Source organism: Sorghum bicolor, chromosome 1 (genome assembly GCF_000003195.3).
Source record: "Sorghum bicolor cultivar BTx623 chromosome 1, Sorghum_bicolor_NCBIv3, whole genome shotgun sequence".
Classification (NCBI taxonomy): Eukaryota; Viridiplantae; Streptophyta; class Magnoliopsida; order Poales; family Poaceae; genus Sorghum; species Sorghum bicolor.
Window position 1 is genome coordinate 17,594,309 of NC_012870.2, and position 15,680 is coordinate 17,609,988.

Here is a 15,680-nt window from a genome sequence, read left to right on the forward strand (position 1 = left end):
ATTGTTTTCTACTTTTATATTTGAAATACGAAAACGAAAACGAAAACGGTAAAGTCGAACATGAAAACGAACGCGAACTTACGAAATATCAGGAATTTCGAAAACGAACCAATTCGAGCGGATTTATGTCGAACACGGTCGATATACGAAAACTCAATACGAAATAGCGATGTGTAGTACCAAGTGCATAACTAAGTATATACACGATCAAGTTTAAATGCATATAATAATTAAAAAGTGCATGATTCTTAGTCTTAGGTATTTAATACAGTAGCCCACACATAAATAAGAACCAGTAATTAATAGCTACCAGGAACAGCTAGCCACTAGTAGAAAGAACACAGATGCATGGTGAGTACTCTGTAATTGGGCTGTGTGACCGTGCAGTTGACTAAATTCGGTTTAAACCAAATTTTGAATTCAAAATATTTCAAAATAAAAGTAGAAAAGTAGAAAACGGTCGAAAAATGTCTAAACCGTTTTCTACTTTTAAATTTGAAATACGAAACATCTAAAATACGAAAGCGAAAACGGTAAAGTCGGACAAAAAAATACGAATTCGATCAGATCCAATATAGAAAGCGGTTCGATTCAGTTCGGGATATTTCCGTTCCGTTTTCATCCTTACCTCCAATAGGAAGAAATCCATCACGACAACTAGGACTTGGAATCTAATAAGGTGAAATGAGAGGGCCAGGCTAGTGATGATCTCATAGCTGTCTGTAACAATTAACCAATCAAAAATCCTTACATCTAAAAATCCAGCCTTTTTTATTTTCTTTCTAAAAGGAAAATGTATGGTGATGTGCCATGAACCTAAATCTCATTTAATTGTGATCTAAACCATAGGTCATACCTTCCATGTAAATATAAAAACTCTAAGAGGGTGTTGGGCACGGCTCTTCACGAGGGATTTCTCTAGAGGAGCCAGAGCCATTTTTGAGAAGCCACAATTTGTGGTTTCATCAAAACGGTTTCGGCTCCTCAGTTTCTTTAGAAAAACATTTGACAGGGCTCATCTGAAAGAGCCAGAGCCGGAACCAAAGAGGAGTCCTGCTAAGCATGCCCTAAGTGATTGCTTCTTAGAGAGATTTAGATTGGTTTAGGATTTATTTGGTTCGGCTGTGAGCTGTGAAAGACTGCTATGAACTTTGAGCTAGGGAAGAATTGTTGTCAGCTATGTGATGTGAAAAGATTATAAGATGTTTGATTAAAAGTTAAAACAACTATAAAACACATTCTCTCTCTCTCTCTCTCTCTCTCTCTCTCTCTTGCTTCCCTTGAAATACCTGCAAAACCTCGCTCTATTATTTGCACCCATTAGAAAAAGAAGGAAACCAAAAGTAGGGTCCAAGGTGCTATGAAAATTGTACTATGCAAAAGCAATTGTTTTTGTAGAAACAACTTCTAGTTCTACCCATTTGGTTTATATTCTGATTTTGGCAGCAAAAACAGCTTTTTTTCAGAAGCTGAATCAAACGTAGCCTTTGACATTGAAACATTTTTTTTTAAAAAAATAAAACCCTGATAATGTATATTATGTATATAGTTAAGGTCAGGGAGCATGTGTATACGTAACCACATGTATGTATATTCGTATGTATGGCCAAGGCCAAGTAAAATTATGCATGCTTAGATGACTTCGTGCATAAAAACTCTTGACTGCCGTGGCTCTGTTTCGCAGTCCGTCACCAGCAGTTTGGGTGCCCCGTGCGGCCGTGCAGCAGTACTGAGCGGATTTGACGGTGAACTAGCGTGCACCGCTAATCCACCAGCTATCCATTCCCCTCGGAAGTCGGAAACTAGAATCAAGTTTTAATTCGAAGATCTGGCCTTCGTTGCACGGAACATACAGTTTTGCGGGCCGTTCGATCCGGTAGAATGAAAGAAGCCCATCTACTACTTGCCATGGAAACTGGTGACTGGGCTTGGTAAGACATACTCCTCCGTACACCGCAGTATGGGAAGTCTCTTGTTTGACAGACGTGAGGCCTTGTTTAGTTCTATTTTTTTTAAAAAAAAAGACATTGTAATACTTTTGTTTTTATTTAACAAATATTATCTAATCATAAAGTAACTAGGCTTAAAAGATTTATCTCGCGATTTACAATTAAACTGTGTAATTAGTTTTTATTTTCATTTATATTTAATGTTCCATACATATGCCGCAAGATTTAATTTGATAAAGAATCTTGAAAAGTTTCAAATTTTTGGGTGAAGCCTAAGCGTTGCCAGGCCTTCCTAGTTTCGACAAACGTGAGTGGTGGCACCGACATGGCGCCAACGCAGGCTTTAATTTAAGATTTCTCGCCATATCGATTTTTTTGGTACATTGCTTGAAACACTAAATATAGATTAAAAAATAATTAATTACATAGTTTGTCTATAATTTATGAAACAATTTTTTGAGTCTAATTAGTTTATAATAAACTAATAATTATCAAATACAATGAAAGTACTATAATATCCAAATGCAAAAAAAAATCTAAACAAGGCATTTTACATATACATTCTGCGGGAGCTCCCCGTGCAGCCAGGGTGGCCACGTCTCTCCAAATCTTCTCGACCGTCGGATTCCGCAATCGACGCTCTAGAATGAATCCCCGATTATATACAGTGTACATTAAAAAAAATTCTCTTGACTTCCCCTCCCTCTCCCTTCCTCCCGACCTCTCGAGAAGCCCGACCTCTCCAGAAGCGGACAACGCGGGCAGCACTCCTCCAGGTGCCGCCACCAGGGGCGACCGCGACGGCGATGGGCGCGACCGGCGCGCCACGGCCGCCCTCCTCCTCCTCTCTCCCTCCCTTTCCCTCAAGCGTTGGCGGCGGGGCACCAGGCGACGGCGTGGCCTGCAGGCGGGGCGACGATACTGGTGAGGCCCGACGACCCCCTCCCTCTCCTCCATCCTCCATGCGGCCTCGTCGTCCTCCTCCTCCTCTCTCTCTCTTCTTCCCTCCCGAGACGACGACAGTGGCAGCGGCGGCGGACCTGTTGTGGCCGGCCCCTACTGGCCCCTCTCCCTTCCTCCCACCCCCCGCATCAGCAGGCCTCAGTGGCACGGTGTGGCGCCATCAGCGCGCCACTTCCTCCCTCCCTCTCTCCCAGATCGGCAGCGCATAGGGCCAGCCATTCGCGTGGGTTGCACGGCAGCGCACTACCGTCGGGGGGCCCGCGGTCGCCGCCCTCCGGCATAGCGGCACAGTGGTGCGGGCGTCGGCACCGCTTGGTCCTCTTCTCCCTTTCTCTCTCGTTCTCTCCGTCCCTCCTGATGTGGCGGCGTGCCAGTGACTCCAATGTTGCTCCCTCCCTCGGCTCCCCTTCCTCTCTTCCTCAATCCCTCTCTCTCTTGATACGGGAGTACAGCAAGATGACCGAGCCTGGCTGCAGCTGGGGCGACGGCGCCCCCAACCTGCGTGGCAACGGCGCGAACGTGCCCCGACGCTAGCCTTCCTCTGGCATGGCAGGAGCAGGCAGGCCCCATAGGTGGCTGCAGGTGCAGGTGCCTACCCGGTTAAACCTACCCGCCTTCACCTGCGCCAAATCTGCCATGCCGTGCCCTAGGGCTGGTTTCCCTCACCTGCCCGCTCATCAGGTTCTTGCCGGATCTCCGTCCTCTGCTTCCACGTTTCCTTGCATATTTGTTGTTTCTTCATTGGTTGCGTGGCTACCCTGCTGCCTCTGTCAAATAAATAGAGGTTCATGGTCTGGCTCTGAATCTTTGATTTCAGAAAGATCACGGCCATTTGTAGCACAAGATTGTAATGATGGTTGCTTCTAGATCTTGAGGGGATATGTGATGCGCTGCTACACTTCTAAGTTTAGTAGCATATTGACCATATCTAAGCAGTGTTTTCTTCACATAGTACATGTTTTGTTATTAAAGTTCTTAGTCGTAAGAATTTAAAACAAAATGCATACAATGAACTTAGGAAAAAAAATCTACCTCTTAAGGATCAAATTATTTGTCAATTTTTAAGACCATGTACATATACAAAACCACTTGGCACCACCTTATCTAAATATAATGTGGGCCCTTTCTTCTACATTAGTATATATGTTTTCCAATTATTATCTATTATTTTTCCATGTGCTGTATGCAGGTCTAAAACATCTGGAATTGAGATTTCGGTAGGTCCTTTGCACGCTTTGGTTACTGCCTTCATGCCTTCTCTCATGCCTATTTTTAGGTCTTCTCTGTGATATTGTCAGCTTACATGCCTTCTCAGCCACGGCTGCTACCCATGCCAGTACACCAACGACCGATCTTGCTGTGCTGCATCGGTAAATTCTTTCCCTTATCCTCTATCCCAAGCATCAGTGCAGCTGCAGCGATTGCTTTGTGCTTCAGGTTCGGTGCACATATGGCTGTTATATGCATGTGAAACCTATTATTTTCTCTGCTGAATCTTATGGTCACATCGTGCTTCCATGTCACAGTTGTTCAGATGATGAAAACCTTTGCTATTCTAAAGCCTGTGATGAAATGACGCCTTATGTTACTTGGCCATATAGGTTGATGATCTTGAAAGGTCCACAACATGTTCTGTCAGATGCAATTTGTTGCAATTGTTGCCACTGCACCCCTCTCTTTCTCTCTAAAACCTCCCATGCTTCCTTCTCTTCCCATGCATTTACATGATTTATTCATGCTTCACATGAATAGATCAGCTAGGTTTGGCCACCGGCTAGCCTATGCACCATTTTATGCCACTTTTACCTTACAGATTTTTCCTTCCACTGTTGCTCCACGTGTTTATCCTCCCGGTGGTCAACAGCAGGTCAGAAAAAAGAATATCTCAATTGCTGATTGTTTGTAAAGGATGGTATTTTGTGGTTACATGTTGTGGCTACCTATCCATAAAAGATCAAGTGATGCCATTTCTGTCATTTCTGAGGCTCACTCTTTCCTTCCCCATGCTCTGCTCTGTTTTTTCCTCTCTGAATTTGCTTGATCTTGGTACAGTCACCTAAAATTCTCTAATTTATCTCCTTTGCCATTAGCCAGTTTTTCTCTTCTTGAATCTGTGATGAAGATAAAAGAAATAGCAATCAATGGACGTCATGTATGAGCTTGCCCTTCAGAGGTAGACTATTTGGAGCACAACATTACCATATCTTGGCTTCATATTTACTGCATGATTTATCCTAAATGTCATTTGAAATGAAACTAAAATATCGATCTTATCAGCTATGCATATGTGGGTTCCAGATTGACTCCACTTATACACTAAGAATAGACAAACCCACTGAATTTTTTACTACTAATGATCCATCTACTCTGGTAGTTTTAATTTTGCCTGTGTGACCAATATGCAGGTTTCAAATTCATGGATCATGTTTATATATACAGTCACTCTTGAACATAAACTAAACTTTCCTGTAACAATACTCACCTTCAAATATAGCCCAAGATATGGTATCTGAACTAAGCGGACTCTAAATTTTAGTGCTTCTGAATTATTATTTCAGTTCTGGTACCACGCAGGGAAAACCCAAGTTCTTGCCACTCAGTGATGAATTGCTTCAGGGTACATATGCTACAGATATTTCCAACTTCACACGCTTATAGAAATCGGTAAGGAACTTCACTTATCTTTTTGACATCCTGCTTCTTTTATAGGCTGTATTCTCAACAGTTTTGAGACTACAAAATGTTGCTTCAGTGTTACAATTCAACAGATCCATTTTTTTTGGATATTTCCAACTTCATGCGCTTACAGAAATCGGTAAGGAACTTCACTTATCTTTTTGACATGTTGCTTCTTTTATAGACTGTATTCTCAACAGTGATATTACTATATAGATTTGAGACTACAAAATGTTGCTTCAGTGTTACAATCCAACAGATCCCAAAATTTTTTTGCCATACTTGCAGTGAATGTCCTATTGGCAATAGAAGAAGCTTGCAATTTGTTTACGGAAGCAGACAAGTGTAACACAGCCCACCTCCCAAATTTAGTTCCAACTGTAGCTAGATATGGATCTGTCACTACACTATTCTCCATGTCATTGATGTTCATTTGGAGACCCTTGCAAAATCATCACATACCACGTTCTTAGTTTTCCAATTGCTTGATACATTTGTATTTTGCAAAAATTTGTGAAAGGTACCGATGTCCAAACTGAATGTATGGTAGAATAGATGGTTTTATGCTACTCTTAAAATTTTTTGCTTACCTATGCTATGCTCTCATTGAACATAGACGAAAGGATAAACACTTAGGCTGCATCATTCCATAGTCAGTTATGCAAAGTGGTAGACACCATGTTGGTTTACTATTGACTAACCCACCGTTATTGTGAACTGTGAAACCTATTAAGTTGCCAACACTCTTCCTATTTTCCATGAGAAAAAAATTGAAACTATGTATTTTATTGTTCTCAAATTTTCACTAGATTATTACATCAATAGATCTATTGGTCATCGAACCCTATATATGGATAAAAAAAGATATCTCATTCCTTGTATTTTTTATAGGTTTTGATATACTGAGAAACACACTACTTACATTCAGCTGGGCAACCTATGTGTTCCCTCCTTGATACTCAAACAAGGAATCATTCATGCAATTAAGCACTACCATGATTTGAGAAGTAAGTTGTCCATTTCTGTCTATTACTTGCATGCTCAAGATATACTTAATAAAGTACCATCCAACACAAATAACATAATTCTATTGCAACTTATCACTGCAATTTGTTCAGCCCAAAAAAAGTTTTAGTACATGGTCTAACTATTACTCACATGTACTAAAACAGAGGGGCACATAACATAAACAACTCAAATGCTCAGGCTAAACTTCATAAGTCTAATGAAACTGGCCTCTTGAAACATGTTTTTGGTCAATGATAGTGTTGAGACATGCTTTCAGAATTCGAAGGTAATTAACCCAGATCATTGCCTACCGTTTCTACCCCCATGTAAGACTCCATTTACGACCAATCTTTTGTAAACAATTGTTATTGTAACCTGCAGAGATCACTACTTACCAGGAAGATTCAGATGATTTTTATAACTTTGTTTAAGTATTCTTGCTTCCACTATGCACTGATATGTTAATCTGTATTTTTTATCGCCAATTCCATTATCCTTCAGTTATCAAGGATGGCATAGAAACTACAAAATACTCAATCGTGTAAAAAACGGATGTAATATATACCTATGTACCCCCATATATAACTAAATAAAAATATACATTTTTAACATTTATTTACCTCTGTTATAATTCTTATTTCAGCGTATATATCTAACATATTTTACCCGCATTTAAAAACTTCTGTGTGTCCACTAACGCGCGCGGGGGCGCGCGCCTTGCACTAGTTAACTAACGTAGAACGGATCCCACAGGCACATCATTGCCTTCCAGTTCACCAGCATCTTTCCCTATCTTCCTTTCGTACTCTTAACGTGTAAGGAAAGTTTGATATATGGTAATATGGAGCTAAAAATTGCTTCTGTGTATTTTGGATTAGCCCATTATCATAAGAGCATCTCCAAGATTGCTAAAGTTTGATATATCGTAAAACTTTTTTTTTAGCTCTCCAACTGCAATCCAAAGGCTTTGGAACCTGGAAGTAACACAATCCTAACAACTTTTCAAGGATCCTGTTCTCGTAACAAGGAAATTTCAGAAGAATCATGCAGTTGCACGTTGACATTGTACTAGATCGTCATTACGAAACCCTTGCAAAAACTCGTACGGCTGACACAGCCACCAACCTGTCCTCACCTACGTTCACGCCTTGTTTAGTTAGGCCTTGTTTAGTTCTCAAAAGATTTCAGATTTTAGTACCGTAGCATTTTTGTTTTTATTTGATAAATATTATCCAATTATGAACTAACTAGATTCAAAAGATTCATCTCGTAATTTACAACTGTGCAATTAGTTTTTATTTTCGTCTATATCTAATGCTTCATGCATGTATCTCAAGATTCGATGTGACGGGGAATCTTAAAAACTTTTTGGTTTTTTGGGTGAACTAAACAAGGCCTTAGAGAATTTTTTTGGTTTTTGGCTACTGTAGCACTTTCGTTTGTATTTGTTAATTATTGTCCAATTATGGACTAACTAGGCTTAAAGATTCATCTCGTAAATTACAGGCAAACTATACAATTAGTTATTTTTTTATCTATATTTAATACTCTATACATATGCCGTGAGATTCTATGTGATGAGAAATTAAAAAATTTTGCAAATTTTTTGAGCCTCAGCATAATAATTAAGCGCGGCCCGCTCGGAGCACGTATGCCATGCAACGGGCAAATGCTATGCACACACGGCCTTGTTTAGTTGGGAGATAAAATTTTTTTGAGTGTCACATCTGATGTTTCGTACGATGTCTGAAGGGATATTTGAATACTAATAAAAAAATAATTACATAACTTGGCTGGAAACCGTGAGACAAATTGATTACGCCTAATTAATCTATCATTAGCATATGTAGGTTAATGTAGCACCTAAGACTAATTATAGAATTAATTGTCTTAAAAGATTCGTCTCGTGATTTCCAACTATACTGTATAATTAGTTTATTTTTTATAACCATACTAAATAATTATTTTATTTGTTATCTATATTTAGTATTTTGTGCATGTGTTCAAACATTCGATGTGACAGGTGAAAACTTTTTAGGTAGGAAACTAAACAAGGCCACAGGGGAATAATATCTGTGACCGGCGGGCCTCTTGGTCTGGCACCTGAGAAGTGAGAAGGACGGGTTTTGTTGCCGCTCCGGCTGTTGTCTTCCCCGTCGCAGTGTGGCAGTGTGGCTCGGGAAAGTGACGGCGCGCTGCACGTAGGAGAAATGCCGTCCGTGTCGCCGTCGATCCAACAGCCCGTGACCACCTTCATGCATAGGCTTCGTATGCTTCCGGTCAGACAAGTAGTGGATCGTTGGGCCTCATCATCGTCGTCTTTATTTCTTCGTCCCTGTCTGTTATTCATTTACTGTGGTTTGTTTGGCACCTTCAGGATTCCCGTATGCCGGGGGATGCATGTATGCATGCTGGCGATGCTGACACCGCAAGCTAGAGCGACGAGTGGCAAACAAAAGAGCTAGGGCGGTGAAAGAGTCGAGTCTCATTAGAGTTTTATACACATTAAATATACTAATGTAACACTATATTAATGAAAAAAGAGATGATAAGAGTTGTATAAGAGTAGAGAGAGTTTCATTTCCATAAATTTTTTCTATACTGTTTCCAAAATATGGATATGTTGGAAATTGAGTCAATGGGAGTTTCATTTTAGTTTCACTTGCATTAAATAGGTTGCAACATAGACTTTTTTTTGATGACATGGTGGTGTATCTAGATAAAATTCTATTGGCACGATTACCAACTCTATGAGTTTTGAAATTAAATGCATATGAAACTATGAAATAAAATTCTCTATTAAGAGTGGGTATTTCATCCAAATTTCATTTTATTTTACATGACACGATAGTCTTACAAACAGCACTATATCCACACTTAAAACCGGCCTTAGCACCAACTCGTGAGAGTACAAGACAGTGAAGTATAACGGCGGGACCGGGAGGGCGAGGCAGTTACAGGTGCAATAAAAATGTGTGTGCCCACAAAACAGATCATCCATACTGGATGGGCAAGTCTCGACATACTAATTTTACATTTTTACTGCAATAGTAATGGAAAACAATACGAGTACCGGGTATACGTACATACAGTCACATATAATAAAAATAATAAGTTACCAATCATGTAAAGTACGCATTATGCAGGCCAGTCTCAATGACATGTTTTAATATACTGTTTTCAAAACAAATCCGCTCACACGGCATCAATAAAACGAATAATGAAACAACCTTCCCAATGCATGAGTTTCACCTTGACGTTTCCTAGGCTGAGCAAAGCATTTAATTACTGCAAAATAATTGGATCACATGTAAGATGGTGAAACGATTTAGCCCTCAGTGGGGATTTCATCCCGTTTCACCGCGTGGGAAACAACGCCCGCGGGGTTTCACCATGCTGAAACTACTTCCTTCTCTCTCCTCTTCGTTTCATGCAAAAAGTACAGTTTTGCTGACATAGCGCTCTAATAAATGTGCATGACATCCTGGTGAAACTCTGACCGCGCAAGGTACACCATATCATTTATGCGCCATTTTTCTTTGAGAAAATTATTTAAGCACCAATCAATAACGTTGTACTTGCACAGTGGCACGCGGTTGGCCGTGCATGTTTTCTCCTCAGCTCATCTCTGTTCCACTGGTCCAACTGGGCCCATGGCCCGTGGGCCCTTCCCCATGCACTAGAGGCCAGAGCACGTTCTCTTACCTGGCTCCAAGCCAAGGTCTCAAAGGCCCACCACGTCTCTTGCGCTGCACTCAATTATTATTATTTTTTTCCCCATGTTCTTCTCCTGGCCTTCTGAAACTGAAAGCGATGGATACCCAAGCCCAGTGCCAAACAAACACTCTCAATTCCTACATGGAACAGTGTTTTTGAGTTAATCTAGTTTTATTTACAGCAATCCATGCCTTCCCTTTGTTTAATCCCTTTTGACGGTTGCCTCTGTTCAGTCCATTTTAAATTTTTACAGAAGAAGAGAAGATGACACATTGGCTGATTCTCATAATCTGCAGCAGCATATATATATTTTTTATGGAAAAATTCTACATAACCCCCCAAACTATCTAAGGTGGAATACTTTACCCCCCAAAGTATAAAACCGGATATTCTACCCCCTGAACTTTCAAAACCGGTCAAATAACCCCTCGAGTGGTTTTAGAGGGTGGTTTTGTCTTTTTCTTTTTTATTTATTTCCGCTGATTCTTTGAAAAATCATAATAAATCACAGAAAAATCATAAAATAAAAAATTCAATTTTGTTGGACTCCTGATGAGTAGATCTACATAGTGAATATATAATAAGATATACTTTAGTACAAAGTCTTTTCTGTAGCTTTAAATCTATGTTTTCCTGTAATTAATTAGAATAATTCATATATGTAGTTCCTATGGTCCAATTGTGGTAAAATTTTTATGGTAGGCTCATTATTGTATGCTTGAACTATGGTAAAAATTTCATACTCATTGGATCACATATAACTTAGTTATAGATAAAGCATAGATTTAACAAGAATAAAGCTAAATAAATCTATAACTAAATTTTACTTGATCCAATGGATACGAAACTTTTACCATAGTTCAAGCATACAATAATGAGTCCACCATAAAAAATTTACCACAATTGAACCATTGGAACTACATATATGAATTATTCTTTTTAATTATAGAAAAACATAGATTTAAATCTACAACCAAAACTTTGTACTAAAGTATACCATATTATATATTCATTGTGTAGATCTACTCATCAGAAGTCCAACAAAATTGAACTTTTTATTTTATGATTTTTCTGTGATTTATTATGATTTTTCAAAGATTCAGCGGAAATAAATAAAAAAGAAAAATACAAAACCACCCTCTAAAACCACTCGAGGGGGTTATTTGACCGGTTTTGAAAGTTCAGGGGGTAAAATATCCGGTTTTATACTTTGGGGGGTAAAGTATTCCACCTTAGATAGTTTGGGGGGTTATGTAGACTTTTTCCTATTTTTTATGGCATGATGGGAACATATGGCTAGCAAGTCTAGCTACATACGCCCTACAAACATGCCTCTATGAGTGGAAGGGAATTTTCAGTGGGTGCAGAGACAAAACTGCCGCATGCTTCCTCCCTTGCTGGGGTTAAACAAAACTTGCTGATTATGTATGTCATTACTCTGCTGGTTTTGTTCCAGTGTCAGATTGAAAAAATTGGATGCTAGTGTTGGCCTAGTTGGCAGGGAGCTCATCAGCAGCCCCATATGATTGGTGATATGCAGTTGTCCTGGTCTACTGCTTAATTCAATATTGCATAGGTCCTTATCTACCAGGTTAAATTAGTATGCTACTGGAGGTTACTTAAATGGGGTGATGCAGGTGGATTATATGGAAGGAACTCTCCATCTATCAGACGCTGCAGCAGTTTTTTTTCAGCGGTAGAGGATAGCAGAGTTTGACCAACCAGTGGTTGGCACCATGTGCCCAAGATTCATTATCTTTCCCCCAGTTTTTCATCGCTAGTACGTGTGGAAATCGTAGTGCCAAGAATTACGCTACTATCATATCAGCTTCATAGTGAACACACATGACGGGTGCAGTTTTTGTTTGTTGGGTGAGAATGTGAGACTGTGTGGAAACGGCCACACGGGGCACACGTCTGATTGGAACAATGGCATCATCGCGTGTAGCCCACATATCAGATATATGGCCGTGTCGGGTTCTGAGCATTATTATGACTAAAGACAGAGCTTGAGTCTTGGCATTAGGACGACTCGCCAACAACCACGTTGTGTGTCGAGTTCTAATGCCTGTTTCATCCCGTTCCACGTGTATATGCTTGCACCGGAATTCATTCAAGATTTTACAGTTGATTTGGTGGGAACTAGTCCATTATTAACCGTGCTCCTACACGGGTTGAAGATATAAGCACAAGATGTTCATATTTACTAAATAGCTACAACTGGTAAAGAAATTATAGAAATACCTTCTAATCTTTATCTAGTTATATGATGAACTTATCAATCATTGTCTCATTGATATATGTGGTTTTTTTATCATATTCATAGTTTCCCCCTTTTTGCATGGCACGTATGTATATCTTTAATGTGCTTTTAATTAAAACCTTAAATGTTGTGGTGAGTATTTTTGCAACATATGTTTTGAGAGTCAAGACTTCATGAATCTAGCTAGATTTTGATCTTTAATTTTGTATCTTATTAGTTGTTGTAAACTTTTTATTATTAAGTTAATTGTAACTCTTATGTTCATTGTACTATAAAGGATCAAGATACCCAAAAGATAGTGTGAATTGGGCTAATCTAAAATTTCTCGCAACAATTAAAACTTATCACTTAGCCTATGTCACCCCTAGTGCCTAGTAGTGTTTCTATTCTATGTACAAAGTTTTGCGACCTAGTTCCAATCATACACTAGCATAGCAATTCTAGAAATATAAAGACATCAATGTAGTTGCACAAATATAAATGAGTAATACAAAGAGAGGTAAAGAAACACGGCGATGCACAATTATGACATACTCATGTATACTTAAAAGGACATGAACAATGCTTAGAGGAGGTGAATAGGCTTTTATAAAAATTATCATGCAAAACAAATATCAAAAGGACATTGCTGCAAAAATGATTTAGTCGAATTCTCAACACTACTACTAAGTACACGGCAAAACCGGCTTAGCCGCTTTCTCAAAGAAACTGCAAGCTGCCTCTTTGGGCGTTGGCGGTGTGATTTTTTATCTTTCGTAAGGTTCAAGATAACTATAGTTTTGGTGGAGTATGACACACCTATCCGTCTTGAGATCAAAAGATGCAAACCCTACAATCTTAACACCAAAACTCCTTTGGTTATCAACTATGTCACTTATCATCATCACCATTGTTCATAAGCACATTTGAAATACTAATATTAGGTAGCAACCAATTCTTAGTTTTATCATTATGCAAATATAGGAATGAGCTCACCTTATAATCAATGGTTTTGAAGGTGTTATGTCCTCATCACTTCCCCTCTCCAATCCAAGGTGCTTGGTGGTGCTTTTAGGAGTTCAGTAACTTGCTCAACCCAATCTACACCCATTGACAAGCATAACTGAGTACCGACAAATGGAAGCTCACTTAAATGTAAAACATATGCAATGTAAATATGAGATTAAGGCAAACCAAACAAAGAGATGCTAGGGTTTGTTTGACCGTAGCTCGAACATTTAAATAAGTCATATGTCTCCATTTATTTGTGGAAGTCATGAGTGACCCAAACAAGGTCTACCCTAGTTGGGTCCAAAGTGACCTCTTTCTACACTTCATTTAGATAGTCTTTTTCCTTTTTAGAGGCAAGATCAAGCCCTCACAAACTTTGTAGCAGCAAACCATAAACTCAATGTTTCTCACGAAGTGCTCAAGGCTTTCTCAACTCTCTATTTCTCACAATACTCTAATATTGCTCTCCAATTCAATGGATTTGGCTAGATGCACTCAAGTCCTACAAAGACTGAATTAGGAACTCTCTCTCTATCTGTCTCGGCTTTGCTAGTGTATATAAATGTGGGAAAGCTTGAGAAACTAGCCAACGGCCATGGGGAGGGGGCGGGGTATAAATAGACCTCACAAAGAAATTAGTCGTTGGCACTATGTTTGCCAAAATTGGCTTAGCTGATTTTTCAGACCATCTAGCTGTTGTGCTAGAAAGGTTGTAGAAACTAGCCTAACCGGTTTGCCTGCCCTGCTAATGAACACTTATTCTCAACTATGCTAATCACTTTGATATTTCACTTAGGATTAGTTTTGACCACTTCTAGGTCAGTTCTAGCAATTAATGTTGCATCTCTATACGACATATCTAGACCTGAGCAAATTAGGCCTGGCCCCAGCGCGTTGGGTTTTGGTCCACCTATGGACCTTAGTGGATAGGGTGTGGTCATATAGATCTCGCTGCCTAAAATTTTGTTTCTCGGTCAAAGCTCGATCCAAAATATTTATTTTTTAGTTGTTTTACACTATAAACTTTTGTGGAGCATTGTTTGGGACTATAGGTCACTATAGCAGCAAAGAAAACGACTATGGCGCCACCTGCAAATGAAGTGCCCACGAGAGGAGCTGATGATTTAGGGCTTCTCTCGGCTCCGCTAAAGTACCGCTATAATACTGTTACAGTGCTAGAACCGGAGCCAAAAGGTGAAGAGGAGCTCCTCCAAACGTGCCCTCAAAGATCCAACAAACCATCCCTATCCGCTGCCTTCCAATATCACAACAACTCCTTTTTATCACGCGCATGATACACTAGGCTGCTAGCTTGACTAACTTTCTACACCATATGTAGATCCATGGAGTAGCCCCCCTTCCATGAGCCGTACGCTGCCTTACCATCAGCGCCAACATCGAGGATGCCAAGCATCGAGACAAGAAAAGTTGAGGACCACATCTTTTGCTGGAATTTGGCTTATGCTAGTTTTTATGTTAAAATGTTGTGAGAGAAAAATACCGTTCATCTGCTGAAAATTATCGTTGAAGTAGTGCAACGGAACATGACTATCTTACCTCAACACGTAAGAGGGCCTAGAGGTCTAACCTCACTGTGCGTGATTTGATCTTTTATCTGGTTGTTATGTGATATGTTTGTGTGACACCACTGATTTGTGGTAAAATTGGACAGTCGATTCAATTGTTTGTTTAATTACGGTTAGATTTGGAGATTCATAGCCTATTATTGTTTGTTTTGTGCTTGTTTATTGTTCAATTTTCATGTAATCTTGAGTTATGGGAATTTAATTTGGTATATCCGCTTGTTGTCTAATTTGAGCTCACAAGCTAATCGAGGCCAAAGCGAACCAAGCCTTCCAAGTCAAAGGCAGCTTGATATCGCTCCCTAGCCACACCACATCACCGGGAGCGACCGCAGGCCACGAGTGGTGCCTACCCTTTCCGTCCATAAATAAATACATATTTTGTTTTTCGATGAAATAAACATTTTTAAGTTTGAATAAATATATATAAAACTATACTAATATTTTTCATATATGATATATATCACTAGATTGAACATGAAATATATTTTTATAATATACTTATTTTTCTAATACAAATATTAATATTAT

At 39.4% G+C, this 15,680-nt stretch overlaps 1 protein-coding gene across 34 annotated transcripts; it reads left to right on the plus strand.

Annotated features, from left to right (window-relative positions):
* Positions 2,656–9,254, plus strand: LOC110431046 (jasmonic acid-amido synthetase JAR1-like). 34 transcript variants are annotated; one of them, XR_002448540.1, is made up of 6 exons: positions 2,656–2,873; positions 5,471–5,529; positions 5,622–5,727; positions 5,877–5,933; positions 6,480–6,595; positions 7,540–7,814. XR_002448540.1 is itself a non-coding variant. In XM_021449666.1 (6 exons), the coding sequence occupies exons 2-6, from the start codon at positions 5,054–5,056 to the stop codon at positions 6,484–6,486; spliced, it is 261 nt and encodes an 86-aa protein (XP_021305341.1). In that variant the 5' UTR covers positions 2,656–2,873; positions 5,003–5,053; the 3' UTR covers positions 6,487–7,211. The 34 variants fall into 34 exon arrangements, 11 of the variants coding, with proteins under 11 accessions (XP_021305341.1, XP_021305350.1, XP_021305334.1 ...); XR_002448537.1 differs by lacking the exon at positions 7,540–7,814 and adding an exon at positions 6,761–7,211; XR_002448538.1 differs by lacking the exon at positions 7,540–7,814 and adding an exon at positions 6,978–7,211.